General features: G+C 37.8%; 1 protein-coding gene across 2 annotated transcripts in view; it reads left to right on the top strand.

Moving 5' to 3' along the window:
• Positions 1 to 298: 298 nt before the first annotated feature.
• Caap1 (caspase activity and apoptosis inhibitor 1) overlaps positions 299 to 14,534 on the top strand; it is a 56,344-nt gene continuing 42,108 nt past the window's right edge. Inside the window, exons 1-4 of one of the 2 annotated variants that reach the window (XM_021160373.1) lie at positions 299 to 627; positions 5,805 to 6,005; positions 6,765 to 6,849; positions 8,054 to 8,129. In XM_021160373.1, the coding sequence (XP_021016032.1) occupies positions 385 to 627; positions 5,805 to 6,005; positions 6,765 to 6,849; positions 8,054 to 8,129 (605 nt within the window). In that variant the 5' untranslated portion in view covers positions 299 to 384. The remainder of the gene's footprint in view (positions 628 to 5,804; positions 6,006 to 6,764; positions 6,850 to 8,053; positions 8,130 to 14,534) is intronic. The other variant, XM_029476185.1, reaches the window with a different exon arrangement.

Below are 14,534 nucleotides of genomic sequence, written 5' to 3'. Positions count from 1 at the left end.
TTTTTTTATTCTGAAATTCTTTTTATTGTTATATCATTGAGTCAAACGAGGGAATCGAAGGTAGAGGAAATTGGAGACTCAGCAACTTTAATTTTACCTTTCAACGTACTTGTAAGCGGAGAAACCCTAAAAAGAATTAAATCTTCCCAGAGGTTGGGAAAAAGCAAACAGATCCGTTGCACCGCAAGCCACCTTTTAAACTCCAGACAACCTCAGCAGCTGGCACTGTGCACCCAAGCCCCGCCTCCAGAAGCTACGCGTAGTAAAACGCGCCGGGACCGGAAGTGACGCCAAGTCTGCGACAGCAGCGCCGGCCGCTACGGAAGCGGGGTTCTGTTGCTGCAGAGACGGCCGGCTGTCGCCGATGGTTGCAGCGTGAGGACCATGACGGGGAAGAAGTCTTCCCGAGAAAAGCGGCGCAAGCGGAGCGGGCAGGAGGCAGCCGCGGCGCTCGCAGCCCCGGACCTGGTGCCCGTGCTGAGCGGGAGCGCGGGTGGGTGCGGGAGCGGCGGCTGCTGCGGGGTCGCCGGCGGCGGGACGAGTGTGGCGGGCGGCGCGGAACGAAGCGAGCGCCGAAAGCGGAGGAGCACCGATTCGTCTTCCAGCGTCTCGGGCTCCCTGCAGCAGGTGCGTGCCTCGCTTCGCCTCGCCTCGCGCCGCCTCCCGGAGCTGCGGCCCCTCAGAAGAGCCGGGCTGCAGAGCCGCGCGGGCGCGGGTAGAAGCTCATTGTTAGTGCCGGGGTCCCTTGGGCCGCCGGTTCCGTTCTGAGTCCGTTTGAACTCGTCCCCATGTATTAAACTTCTAAGTTTCTGGATTTACTGATCAGTACTCCTTCCCCATTAAACTTTCGCGGTTTCTTTTACTTGTGGTTTCCCCGATCTCCGTAGAGGATCTGTGGGTCGGGAAGTAGTTACAAATGCCGGTGTAAGCACTGATCACCACTGTTTAATAGATTCTGATTATTTTCACATTACACACACATAAAAAAAAAAAAAGCCCACAACAACAAACACCTGAGACCCAAGTTCGGGAATTTTACCCACAGTCACAATCGCAAGAATTTCGTAGTTCCTACATTTGAATTCAACAGCTGGGACCAAAATGTGTTTCTTATGCATCATCAACCTGCCGCGATACCACTATTTAAAACAGTAGTTTGTAATTTACTGTAAAACAAATGAATGTGTTCTTAAAATTCATCGGACACAGAATCAAGGCAGGAGTTGAACGCCCTTCGTAGTGCCACTTGGTATGCATACCTTCTGTGGATGTGTAGTCACTCTTCATTGTTTACTTTTACGAATGTAATTGGGTATATTCTCGCATTGAATGGGTCTCCTTCCATACATGGTGTGTTTTAGGTGTCCCAGTATACTCGTATCTCTATTGTTGAATATTTAGGTTTTCAGTTTTATTGATTTTATATACAATACCAAATGGAACAAACTTGTCATAGATCTTGTGCAAGAGTTCCGTAGACTTGGACTTACAGAAATGAAATTGCAGTGTCAAAAGTATATACGTTTAAAAAGGTGATGAATTCCACTTGCTCTGCATATCGGCACCATATGCTATATTGACCAAATGCTTCATGCTCGAGCCACTTGGGCTTCACAGCACAAATGAACCAAACTCTATATATGTAAACCCAAACTGTTCTCTTAAAATAAAACAGACAGGAAATAGAACCAAATGCTTTTAAAGCAAGACTTAACTGATTTATAGTTGAAATAGTATGGATATTCATCTCTGCCAGTCTTCACAAGCATGTTATCTTCCTAACATGGCCACCCCACCCCCCACCCCCAATCTCCAATAGCCCTTGCTAGCCTGGAACTTGCTCAATGTATGCTCCTTAGACTATGTTGGTCTCATCCCCTGCCTTTGGCCTTGGGATGCTGACATTACAGGTGCGTCCCCCTCCCATCCCTGTTTTTTCTTTTTTAGAGAGTGATCAGATGGACAGACCAAGTAATTATTACTTGTTTTTGTGTTTTTTGTTTGTTTGTTTTCCTTTGGTTGTTGTTAGTTTGTTTTTTGAGTCAGGGCCTTACTGGTCTGGAACTCAAAAAAAATTTTTTTTTTTGCCTGCCCCTTTCTTCTGAGTACTGGGATTAAAGGCATGTGCCATTGTACTCGGCTAACATTGTTTTAATATGTATGTATGTTCCTGATGAATAGTGGTACTGAACATTTCTACATTTTTATTTACCCGTTGATTCCTTGTGTAGTTGTATAGATTCTTTGCTTGTTCTTCCTTTTATTCAGTATTTCACTGAGAAGTCTCATACATATTTCAATTAAGCGTTACTTTTAAACTTGTGTATACAGTAATTGTTAATATAGCTTGGTTTAAAGCAGTGCTCCTACCATCCTAATGCTGCAACCCTTTAATACACTTCCACATATTGTGATGACAACCATAAAATTATCTTCCTTGCTACTCCATAATTGTACTTTTGCTACTGTTTTGTAAATATCTGTGTTTTCCCATGGTCTTAGGTAATCCTGTGAACAGGTCATTAGGCCACTCCCCAAGGGTTGAGAACTGCTGGTTTAAAGGGTGCTGGAATGCTTGATTTTTTTTTTTTTTTTTTTGATAGCCAGAGCTGGTATTTTTTTCTTTTACCTTCCAGATTTTGTGTTTTGGAAGACTGTAAAATTTATAAAAATTATTCTGTATTTTTAAATACTTCACACATTTCACATTTATTTATTTAATTGAGCATATAGCACGACAGAGGAGTCAGAGGACAACGTGCAGGTATTATTTCCAGCACATGGGAAGGACTGAGCTCTCATGTTAGGATGGTGACAAGCACCCTTACCTGCTGAGCCAGCTCACTTACCTGCACTTGCCAGCTCTCTTCCCATAGGTTTTGTATTCAAAAGTTGTTTGGTTTTTAAAGTTTTTATTTACCTTTATTTTATGTGCTTTGATGTTTTACCTGAATGTATGTCTGTGTGAGAGTGTCAGATCTTGGATTTACAGACAGTTGTGAGCTGCCATGTGGGTGCTGGGATTTGAACCCAGGTCCTCTGGAAAAGCAGTCAGTACACTGAGCTATCTCTCCAGCCTCTTCTAATAATTTTTTTTTTTTTTTTTTTTTTTTTGAGAAAGGGTTTCTCTGTATAGCCCTGGCTGTCCTGGAACTCACTTTGTAGAACAGGCTGGCCTCAAACTCAGAAATCCACCTGCCTCTGCCTCCCAAGTGCTAGGATTAAAGGCGTGCGCCACCACTGTCCGGCTAATAATGCTTTAATATTAAAATGATTTTTATTTATATTTTTAATGTGCATTTGTGTTTTGTCTGTATATATGTCTGGGTGAGGGTATCAGATCTTGGAGTTACAGGCAGTTGTGAGGTGCTATGTGGAGAGAGCTTCTATCTTCTGGAAGAACAGCAAGTGCTCTTAAATGCTGAGCCATCTCTCTAGACTCATACTTTTTTTTTTGGTTTTTGGAGACAGGGTTTCTCTGTGTAGCCCTGGCTGTCCTGGAACTCACTTTGTAGACCAGGCTGGCCTCGAACTCAGAAATCCNCCTGCCTCTGCCTCCCAAGTGCCGGGATTAAAGGTGTGCACCACCACCACCCGGCTAGACTCATACTTTTTAACATTACAACTTTTTTTTTTTTTTTTTTTTTTTTGGCTTTTCCAGGCAGGAAACTAACTCTGTAGACCAGGCTGACCTTGAACTCAGAAATCTGCCTGCCTCTGCCTCCCAAGTGCTAGGATTAAAGGCATGCACCACCACTGTCCAGCACATTACAAGTTTTAATTAGGATTCATGGATTCAACTACTTATATGATTTTCTTCTACCTAGTCTCATTATTTTTTATTAGTCATTTTCTGCAGTATTTCTGCTCACACTGAATTTTGACAATTTTAGCACTTCTTTTGTTGTTAATTTTGAATTATCAAAGTCTAGGATAGTATTAGATAGTAGCAGTAATAATGGGTGTTCTCTTCCCATTTTGTTTTTAAAGTAAGACTCCCTCCTTCTTTCCTTCCTTCTCCCTCCCTCCCTCCTGTCTTTTTCCTTCCCTTCTATATTGAACCCAGGGCCTTGAACCTGTTAGGCAAATGGTCTAGCACTAAGCTACACATCCAGCTCTAGTGGGAACAGTTTAATGATGTACCAGTAAGTGTATTCATGACAGAATGTGAAGGTGACTTTGCTCAGGTCAAGAACATTTTTTCAACCCTGGGTTCTGTGGGTTTGGTTTCTCATGTGGCTTCTTGGCATGGTATTGATGTGACTGTATCAGCTAGTTAATGTAATTATGTTGTTTAAGTATTTATTGGTAAGTTTAGTTGATAGTAAGCTATATGTGCTATCTTGGGAAAAGCCCTCTTTGGTGTGTTGGACTTACATGTTGTATGAAGTATTTTTACTTTGGGGTAGATATTTTTGTTTATTTTTTGAGACAGGACTCCTATTCGTGTCCCTGGCTGTTCTAACATTCACTATCTAGACAAAGATCTGCCTCCTTCTGCCTCCTGAGTGCGGGGGTACATCAAAAGTTATGTTAGCCCCTAGTTTCAGTTTTTGTAGTGAGTTGAGTTGGGAAGTTTATATATATTTGATAATTTAATTTTTCCTAATATGCTTATGAAAACTTTTAGACCTAATTGGTTTTTGTTTTGTTTTGGTTTGGTTTTTTTGCTTTCAGTCAGGGCGTCACTATGACCTCCTGACTAACCGGGAACTCATTTAGTAGGTTAGCCTGGCTTTGAATTTAGAGAGATACGTCTGCCTCTCCCACCCAAGTGCTGGGATTAAAGGTATACACCTTCAATCCTACCCTGAAAAGAAGTTTTAAGAGCCTGTGAGATGGCTCAGTTGGACTGCACAAACCTTACACCCAAGTTCCATCCTTGAAACTGCAGGGGGAGAAAATCTACTCTCAAAAGTTGTTGTCCTTCAACCTCTCTATGTGTAAACTCACACATGATACACTCACCTAATAACAATAAACACAATCTTAAATTGAAAAAAGAATGAAAAATCATAAAGCTTTTCTGCTTTCCCACCTCATTTGGACTTTCAAATTTGTATCAGATATGCATGTGTGCTGTTAATAGTGTGATGTGGTATAGTGTAGGGAAAGGAAAGAGGAAAGACTGCCTTAGAATGTATACAACATGAGGCCTAGTTTATAAAATTCATCTTGCTAACAGTTAACCAAACAGAAATCTCATATGGATGAAATTCATAGGATGTGGAGAACTTAGCTCCATGGCTTTTAGAATCAAGGAAAGATCATGGCCAGAGTTTTGATAGTGGGTTTAGAAAGACTGACTAGTTATGGGAGCTAGAAGTAAAATTGGCAGAAATGCCTTACATTACTGAAACTACTTGAACCTTTTGATATATGATTAAATCATATAACAGTGTGAAAATGATAGCTTGTAGTTGGAATATGGCTTTGTAATTATGGTTTGTAACATTTGCTGCTGTTTTGTTTCTTTACATGAATTTAAGTAGAATGACAAAGCATTTCTGGTTTTTGGATGAATGATTCTTGAAGGAATCTCCTAATTCTTCAGGTCTGAAATGTTAGGAACTGGTACATTTTGATTTGTAAATTCCGAGAGGATTTTCTTTTATTACAACTCCTTCAGTTAGCTGCAGTGTGGAGAGTAATAGAGTGATGAACAACTAAATTTTCTAATGACTTTAGATAGACAATTGTGCAAATAAAAGAATTTACAGTGCTAAATGAAGAATGAATAACTGTCATGTATGCATTCTACATGTTTAATATTATTTAACGATTCCTTATTTCTTTACTTGTAGGAAACCAAGTATCTTTTACCAAGTCTGGAAAAAGAATTATTCTTGGCAGAGCACAGTGATCTTGAAGAAGGTGGACTGGATCTGAATGTCTCATTAAAACCTGTTAGTTTCTATATATCAGACAAAAAAGAAATGCTGCAGCAGTGCTTCTGTATAATAGGAGAGAAGAAGTTGCAGAAGATGCTCCCTGATGTACTGAAGGTACTTTCCTGCGTTAGTCGGCTGCACACACGGAGAAACAGCCTTCATTCGTAGCAGTCATGTCTTTGAATGTAGTGTGTGATTGGATGTTCTAATCTGAAACAAGTTACTTGAAAGAATTTAAGGAAGAAAATTTAGAGAACCTTAAATGGCCTTATATATCTAAGCATTTTTTTTTTTTAAAGAAAAATTAGGCAAGACATTTATTGATTCCGTGGAAATAATTATTTCCCAGTAGTGGTACTAATTGGTGTTATAAAGAATAATATGCTGCTGTGTAACAATCCACAATAGTTTGTAGTAGCTTACGTTTCATCATATTTATAGGTTTTTTTTTTTTACATATATATTTCTGGAAACTTCAGGAAAATATGTGATATTCTGATTTTATGGTTATACAAAGCCAAACATAGCCTAAGGGCAAGTATCTCATGGTCACGCCCTAAAGATTTAAATCTTTACAAGAATTACATGAGGTAAATAGACTACATTTAAAGGTGTCTGGAAGACTGACTTTTAGTTCAGTTTTTGCTTCTAATAAACATGATTTTATGTATTCCTTCAAATCTCTGAAATATTCATGTCAAATGACAGCTTTTCAGACTTTATCCCATAAATTCATGTGAATATTCTTGAGGCTTTTATTTGTTTGATTATAAGATTTTGCTAATTCGAATTTTTTTTTATAATTGCAGTTTTCCAGTTTACATTGGAGCTATAGTACATAAATGCAATTTTTTTAAATGTCATTTTCTTTAGAACTGTTCAGTAGAAGAAATTAAAAAACTATGCCAGGAACAATTAGAGCTCCTGTCTGAAAAAAAAATCTTGAAGATTCTTGAGGGTAAGAATGAATATTTCTCTATTCTGCAAACTTATTAAGTGGTTCTCTGCATACATACTGAGGTTTTCTTTCTCTTGCTTGAATGTGACTTTAATTTCTTTATTGAGGAATCACTGAAGAATATCTTGATGTCTGTCTGTACTGGAAAATATAATTTACATATCAGAATAGAATGAATGAATAGAATGAAAACCCCAAATTTGATATACACTTTTTCCTTAACCAGTAGATAGATGAGTCCATGTGTATACAATAAAATAAAATGAAAAATAGAAAAAATATCACAAGTACTGAAAAAAAATCACTGAGAAGTTACATATTCTTTAAAATAAGTAAGACATTTTTTGCTTTATTTTCTTTATGACTTATAATGAGCTATTGCGTATGTTAGAATTGTTAATTTTCCAGCATTTATTTCTTCCAAAATAAGATTATTATTTGATACTGATAACTTTTAGAATTTTGAATTTTCAAGTGTTTGTAGGTTTGATTTGGAATATTGAGAGGATTTTCTCATTTGCATAACTGAAGAAACAGAAAATAGTTATATTGAATTTCTAGTGACTGATTTTTTTTTTTTTTTTTAATTACTGTAAAGTAGTAGGGTTGGAGAGATTGATCAGTAGTTAAGATTGGAGTTTGGTTTCCAGCACTAACATAACTCCAGCTCCAGGAGATCTGACATCATCTTATAGCCTCTGTAGTCATCCTCCCCACTGTACACAAACACACACACACACATAAAAATACCACAAATGACTTAATCGAATTTGTAGTTCTGGAAAAAAATATACATATACACATAAATGTATATAGTCTGTTAATTACATATGTACACATTCTTGTATGTATTTAATAGGTAAAAAGCAGATAATGGGAAAAACCCTTTAAGATCTAACACTGGAGACTGGAGAGATGGTTTAGGGGCTAAGAGTACTTGCTGCTGTTCTAGAGTATCTGAGTGTGGGTTCCAGCACCCACATTGGGTGGCTTACTGCCACTCTGTCCTCTGTGGATACCTGAATGCATTTACCCACAGATTTACACACATACACGTAAACAATATCAATCTTAAACAGTACAAGTAATAGAAAAATATTTTGTAAGGTTTTTTTACCTGTATCTTTTTTAAAGATGGCACTTTTTATGTACTGATATAGTAATTTTATAAACATGTTTTCAGTAGTTCATTTTTTTTTATAAGGTGACAATGGTTTGGACTCTGATATGGAAGAGGAGGCAGATGATGGCTGTAAGGTGGCACCTGATTTAATCAGTCAGTAAGTTAAAACACAAACACTTTTCTTTTCATTAAAAATTTTTTTTTTGCTATTTCTTTGAAGGTCCCTGTTTTGAAAAAAAAAAAAATGTGTGTGTGTATGTGTGTGTGTTTGAGTATATTGTCACATGTGAGTAAGGGGAGGCCAGAGGAGGACATCAGATTTTCTGGAGCTGGAGTTACAAGAGGTTGTGAGCTGCCTGAAGTGGATGCTGGGAGCCACACTTGAATCCTTTGGAAGAAGAAAAAATGTTCCTAATTGGTAAGCTGTCTCTCCAGCCTCACTTTGAAGATTATGATGATTTTTCTGAGTGTGTGTGTGTGTGTGTGTGTGTGTGTGTGTGTATGTGTATGTATGAGAACCTTTATTTATATCTATGTACAAGTTTATTTGTCCTTTTTATTTTTACCTGTATGTTTATGTGTATTGTTGTAAGTATGTGTAATTGGAATATTTTGATGATAAAAAGTACTTAAAATTTTGAGAACCATTGCCAGTGGCCAATAGTATAATAAATACTACATATTTAAGCTGAATCTAAGAAACTAAAATCTAAGAAAACCTAAGAAAAAAATTTTAAACTGTAGAGAGAGCATCAAATCTGTGTTGCTTGGCTGCCTTGGAGTCAGTCTTAGTCACATTGTACATCTTGCTTTAAGTCATTTGACAACATAGAAAATGTCTACATTTTAAATAGTTTTAGTAGCTTTTCTTTTAACATACTTAATGTTAGCTAGGCGTGGTGGCGCACGCCTTTAATCCCGGCACTTGGGAGGCAGAGGCAGGCGGATTTCTGAGTTCGAGGCCAGCCTGGTCTACTGAGTGAGTTCCAGGACAGCCAGGGCTATACAGAGAAACCCTGTCTTGAAAAAAACAAAACAAAACAAAAAAAAACCCCAAACCCCCAAAATAGTGTTAGTCTTTTATGTACTATAGAAATGCATATTACTCAGTTTAATTAGCTTAACTATTTTTAAACCTGTTATTTTTTTTAGTACTTCTAAGTTTCTTCTCCCATACCCTTTTCTCCCTTCCTCTTTGTTCCTTGTTTTTTAAAATTTTAATGCCAGGAATTGAACCCAGAGCCTCACACATGGTAGGAATCTCTGTACCACAAAGGTATATTCCTAGCCCTCAGTTTCTTTGTTTTATTTCTTTTTTTTTTAAAGATCTATTTATTATTTATTTTATATGTAAGTACACTGTAGCTGTCTTCAGACACACCAGGAGAGGGAGTCAGATGTCATTAAGGATGGTTGTGAGCCATCATGTGGTTGCTGGGATTTGAACTCAGGACCTTCGGAAGAGCAGTCAGTGCACTTTAACCACTGAGCCATCTCTCCAGCCCCATGTTTTATTTCTTGATGTTACTTTTAGAACCTTGAATTAAGCTTTTGCTTAATTGCTTTTACTTTCCTTTTATTCAATTCCCTCTATTTTAAAGGTATCATTATTATTATTAAAAGATTTATTTATTATATCTAAGTACACTGTAGCAGTCTGCAGACACACCAGAAGAGGGTGTCAGATCTCGTTACAGATGGTTGTGAGCCACCATGTGGTTGCTGGGATATGAACTCAGGACCTTCGGAAGAGCATTCAGTGCTCTTAACTGCTGAGCCATCTCTCCAGAACGTTTTAAGGTATTATTATTAAGGCTTAATTCTTTTCTGTCTCATACCTGAACACTGGTGTTACCTTTTTTTAATGTGGAAGCCATTTAATGGTTGCCTAATTATAAAAGAAACTTGGTTCTCTTTAAAATTACAGTAAGGTATTAGAGAGATGGCTCAGTGCTTATAAGCACTGGCTGCTCTTGTAGAAGTCCTAGGTTTGAATCCTGGCTCCTGGGGGTCCAACATTCTCTTTTAGCCTCCACGAATACTAGTCATGCATATAGTGCACATATATGCATGCATGCAAATCACTCATACACATAAAAGAAAGCTAAACACAAAATTCGAAGAAGGGCTAGCTGTGGATTTTAGCCCAGTGGCTGTGGACTTGCTTACTATGAACTAGACTTGCAGTGTAACCCCTAGAACCAAAACAAAATTTAGTACGTTTGAATTATTATAATGGGAAAGCTTTACATAGCTACAAAGCCAGAGTCATAAAGAACCCACTGTGTGATCAGACAGATAACAGTTTTTTTTTGTTATGTGCTACCAGATAGACCAAGCATTTGGAAACACAGGCTAAGCACCTTTAACCCAGAAATCTCAAATCCAGGATCTAGAGCTTCTTGATTTTTATGTTGGAACTCAAAAAAGTTTTAATTTCTGGCTTGAGATTTTTAGTTTAGGGGTTTTCAGCAGTGAATTGTATATAATTGTTATTTTATAGAGAAGCCTCTGAGGCCTGAAATTCTGCTGTTCTGAGCAGTGTGGGCAGGAGACACTACACCTGTGTTTCCACACATTGTTATTGTAGGCAGCAGTGGAGCTGACAAGGGCTATTATTGAGTTCTTTAATATTACTGATAAATACCAGCTTTTACTTTTATTGTTTATTTCTTTAATAGCTATTTTTTTTCTTTAGAGTTATTTTTATTTGTGTATGTGTTTGAGCTTGTGTGAATGCATTTGTCTGCTGTGTGTATGCCATATGTATATGGGTGCCTGTATCTGTAGAGGCCAGAAGAGGGTGTCAACTGGCCTAAAGGTGGAGTTATAGGCTGCCTGATGTGGGTGTTGGGATCTAAGCTTGGGTCCTCTGATAAAATTTTATAGTTTACACTGATTCATCTGTCACTCTAGCCCTTTTATTATTCATGATTTATTTTCAGATGGGTTCTCAATATGTGACCAGTCTGTCCCTGAGCTCTAGGGCTCAAGAGTTCTGTCTGCCTCTGCCTCATTCTTAAATAGCCAAGTCCCCAGTCCTATGCTACTATATCCAGCTTAGTATATTTAATTAGGTCAGTTTATCAGCGATACTGAGGGACAAAGCCTTTGTGCATGCTAGGCAAATGCTCTGCAGCCCAGCATCCCCCCTTTAGTCAAACTTCCAAGCTACAGTAAACCAAAATTAACACTAATAACTAACATTGAACATTGTGTTACAACATTTCAACAATCCAGTATTGTTCATGTGTCATTATTCACCCATTAGCTTTGTATAACAACCTTACAACATACATAGTAGCATTTTATGTGTGGGAAATGGGGCCAGGTAAATTTGTGTGCCTTGGATTGTAGAAATGCCTATGAAAGTTAGTGGTAGTGTCTCTTAAGAAGTAGCTGCAGACTTTTTGATTTAAGTGTTCCTGCCTTGGCGGCTTTGAAATACTTAATCTTCCATAATAGTCATTGTATTCATTTGTAAAGTGAAGATAACCTTTCATAAGACTAATATTAAATGAGCTAATATGGCTAGTTTTTAATTAAGAATGATGTAGGCCAGTGAGATCATTCATTGGATAAGGCACTTGCCATCAAGTCTTATAACCTGAGTTCAGTCTCCGTGTCTCATATATTGGAAAGAGAGAACTATCTCTCCAAATGTATTTTTTTTACCTCCTCACAGGTACTCACCACAACTCTACATGCATATCTATAAAAATAAATGCATGTAATATACATATCAGTCAGTTGTGAAAGAAGGAACCATCTTAGAGTGTAAAGCAAAGGTGCCAGGGAAGGAATGGACATGTAGAGAACGCGCTGTGAGCGTGAGCTCTGCTGCCCACTTTAATTTCCTCCTGCTTCAGGAGCAGAGTAACCTAATAAGCAAACCTGCAGAGATAAGGAAGGAAACAGGTTTTCAGACAGAATGCAGGTAGGGCATTTCATTCTCCTTGCTGTTGAACAAAGTCAGAGGCACAGAATAAAGATACATTTGCATTTTCTCAAAGCTTGTAAGAGCAGTTTAATAGGCCTTTGCTGATAGTATCCTTTTGAATGTTACTTTGTGCTTAGAAGATCAATCAGTTCAGCTCTGTTCATCTTAGAGGTAGTGAACTAGTTAGTAGATTGGTGTCATGATTTTTTTCTGGGGTTCAGTAGAAGAGTCAGCTTGGCATATTTGGTACTTAAACTTCCCATGACCTATGATCTGCTGATATTCCCTTTGACAAGTGCATGCCGTCTGACCAGGCTGCATGCTAAGGGAACACTAAGTCTTGAGCAGACAAAAGAGGCTGAAAGGAACTTAGTAGCCTCTATTGAGTATGGAGTTATTAGAATACAGGAAACAAGGTAGTGAGACTACTTGAGGAATTAGAGCACAATGTAATTTTGGAGCTAATGCTGTTCTGCATTTCTTATTTCACTAGGCTAACTGATAAAAGATTGGTTATGACTGGGAACTGAATCATTGCCCTCAACAGTCAGCATGGGCAGATAGATATAGGTCACTACCGAAAAACCTCAAAAAAAAAAAAAAATGTAACTCACAGTTTTAGGAGACCTATCATGGATCTACTGGGCAAACAAAAAGCTATACATTTTGAGTTTAAAATTGTCTTAAGATCCTATAGGAAAGAAAAATGAGAAAAGATCTTATAGGGTAAATTATGTCCTGAAGACTTCATTTGTTGAGGTCTTACCCTACAGTGGCTTAGAATGTATCCTTATTTAGAGGTAAAAAGAGATCATAAAATTACAATGAATTTTTAGCTGGCAGCTCATCAGATCTCACTGTGTCCTGATAATAAGCAAGTTGAATTCACTGGAAGTCTCGGGAGACGACTAATCTTTGTATCCATGCATCTGTGGTCCTAAGTAATGAAGGGGCTAGAATTGAATAGGGTAATTTCTGCTGGGCGCTGGTTTCTTTCAGGGGATGTGATTAGGTTAAGCGTTTGAGTCAAGCTCTTGGCTGCCAGACTAAAGAGAACAGAGGAAGAGTCAGCTTTTCTCTTGACTCTGAGTCGTCTTCTTGTACCTCCTCTTCACCTAATCTAGCAAGAAGCAAGCTGGGAGAGAGTGATCCTGTTGTTAATACCACAAACACCAGTTTAAAGGGAACATTTGGACATGAGAGAAAAAACACTTATAATTAGCCTAAGATCTTCCTTCACATTTAAAAGAAATTAAAGTGTAACAAACTAAAAGAACTTTGAGAAAATGAAACATCAAAGGTAAAAGCTCAAAACTTAAGAGAGCAAACACACAGAGCTTTAGCCATTCAGGAACTTGGTCTTTGTTCAGGCTACACATAGAGAGCTTTTTGAGTTGAAAGAAATAAGTGAAGGACAGTTTCCTTGCAAAATACAAGAAAATCCTCACAGAAATGGAAACCACGGGAAGTTGAGTGAAGTCTGTTGAAGACGCAGCAAAACAAAATAGATGCATTCATACTTGAAGTGCTTCTTGTTTAATGTATTTACTTCCAATGAAATGTTCTATAAATTCCAGCTATTTATAGCCAGACATGTCTGTGTTATTATAAATAGTATAATACCTAGAAAGAGATGAAAAGATTTCCCACTTACCTTATGATTTCTGCACACTCTTAATATACAAAATCTTGTAAGTAGTGCCAGAAGAGTATATGGGAGATTTAGGCCATTTCACTTGTGAATATATGTTTGTGAATAGAAACAGTAGCATGTAAATCCAGCAGTGAGTGTATCAAGTGAGTAATTACACTGCTGACCACGTAGGATTTATTTCGGGAGGTTTATAAGAAGCTTTAATTACAATATCTATTAGGATAATTTATTTCACTAAATTGAAAGAGAAAAAATATATGTTCATATAAGTATGTATAGAAAAGGCCTTTGGTACTGTTCAGCAATCACTTATATGTAAGGTATAGAACACGTTGTTTTGACCCATTATGAAATGACTGTTAGGCAAGCAAATAAACCTATTCATCACCTTGAATGGTTAGTTTTGTGTTTTGTAACAGCATCTAAAATCCAGTTCAATAAACTTCCTGTGTTTATTTTTTTTAACTATAGTCCTCACATTATACATTTTATTTCTGAACTTAGTCAATTCTCTATAACTTCAACTTTGCTCACTTTGTCCCATATCCCCCCTTTTTTTTTATTCTGGTAAATACTATTTTATTCTGTTTCAGTGTGTGTTTTTTTTTTTTTAAAGATTTATTTATTTTTATTGAATGAGTGTTTTGCCTAAATGCATGTCTGCACTATGTGCATGCAGTGCCTGAAGAGGCCAGAAGAGGGTGTCAACTCCTGGAACTGGATTCTAGACAGAATAGGTGCTCTTCAAGAGCCCATGTTCTCTTCAAGAGCAGAAAGTGTGTAACTGCTGAGCCATTCTTTCAGCTCTATATTTGAAACTTTAAAGATCTCCTGTGTAATTGAAATCATGGTGTTTCTTGGCTTTCTTGTTTTGTTTTTGTTTTCTTCCTTTTCTCGTTTTCCTTCTCCTCCTCCCCCTCTTCTTCCTCCCCCTCTTCCTTCTCCTCCTCCTCCTCCTCCTCCTCCTC

Source organism: Mus caroli, chromosome 4 (assembly GCF_900094665.2).
Source record: "Mus caroli chromosome 4, CAROLI_EIJ_v1.1, whole genome shotgun sequence".
In the NCBI taxonomy this organism is placed as follows: domain Eukaryota; kingdom Metazoa; phylum Chordata; class Mammalia; order Rodentia; family Muridae; genus Mus; species Mus caroli.
This window is presented reverse-complemented; position numbering and strand designations above follow the sequence as displayed.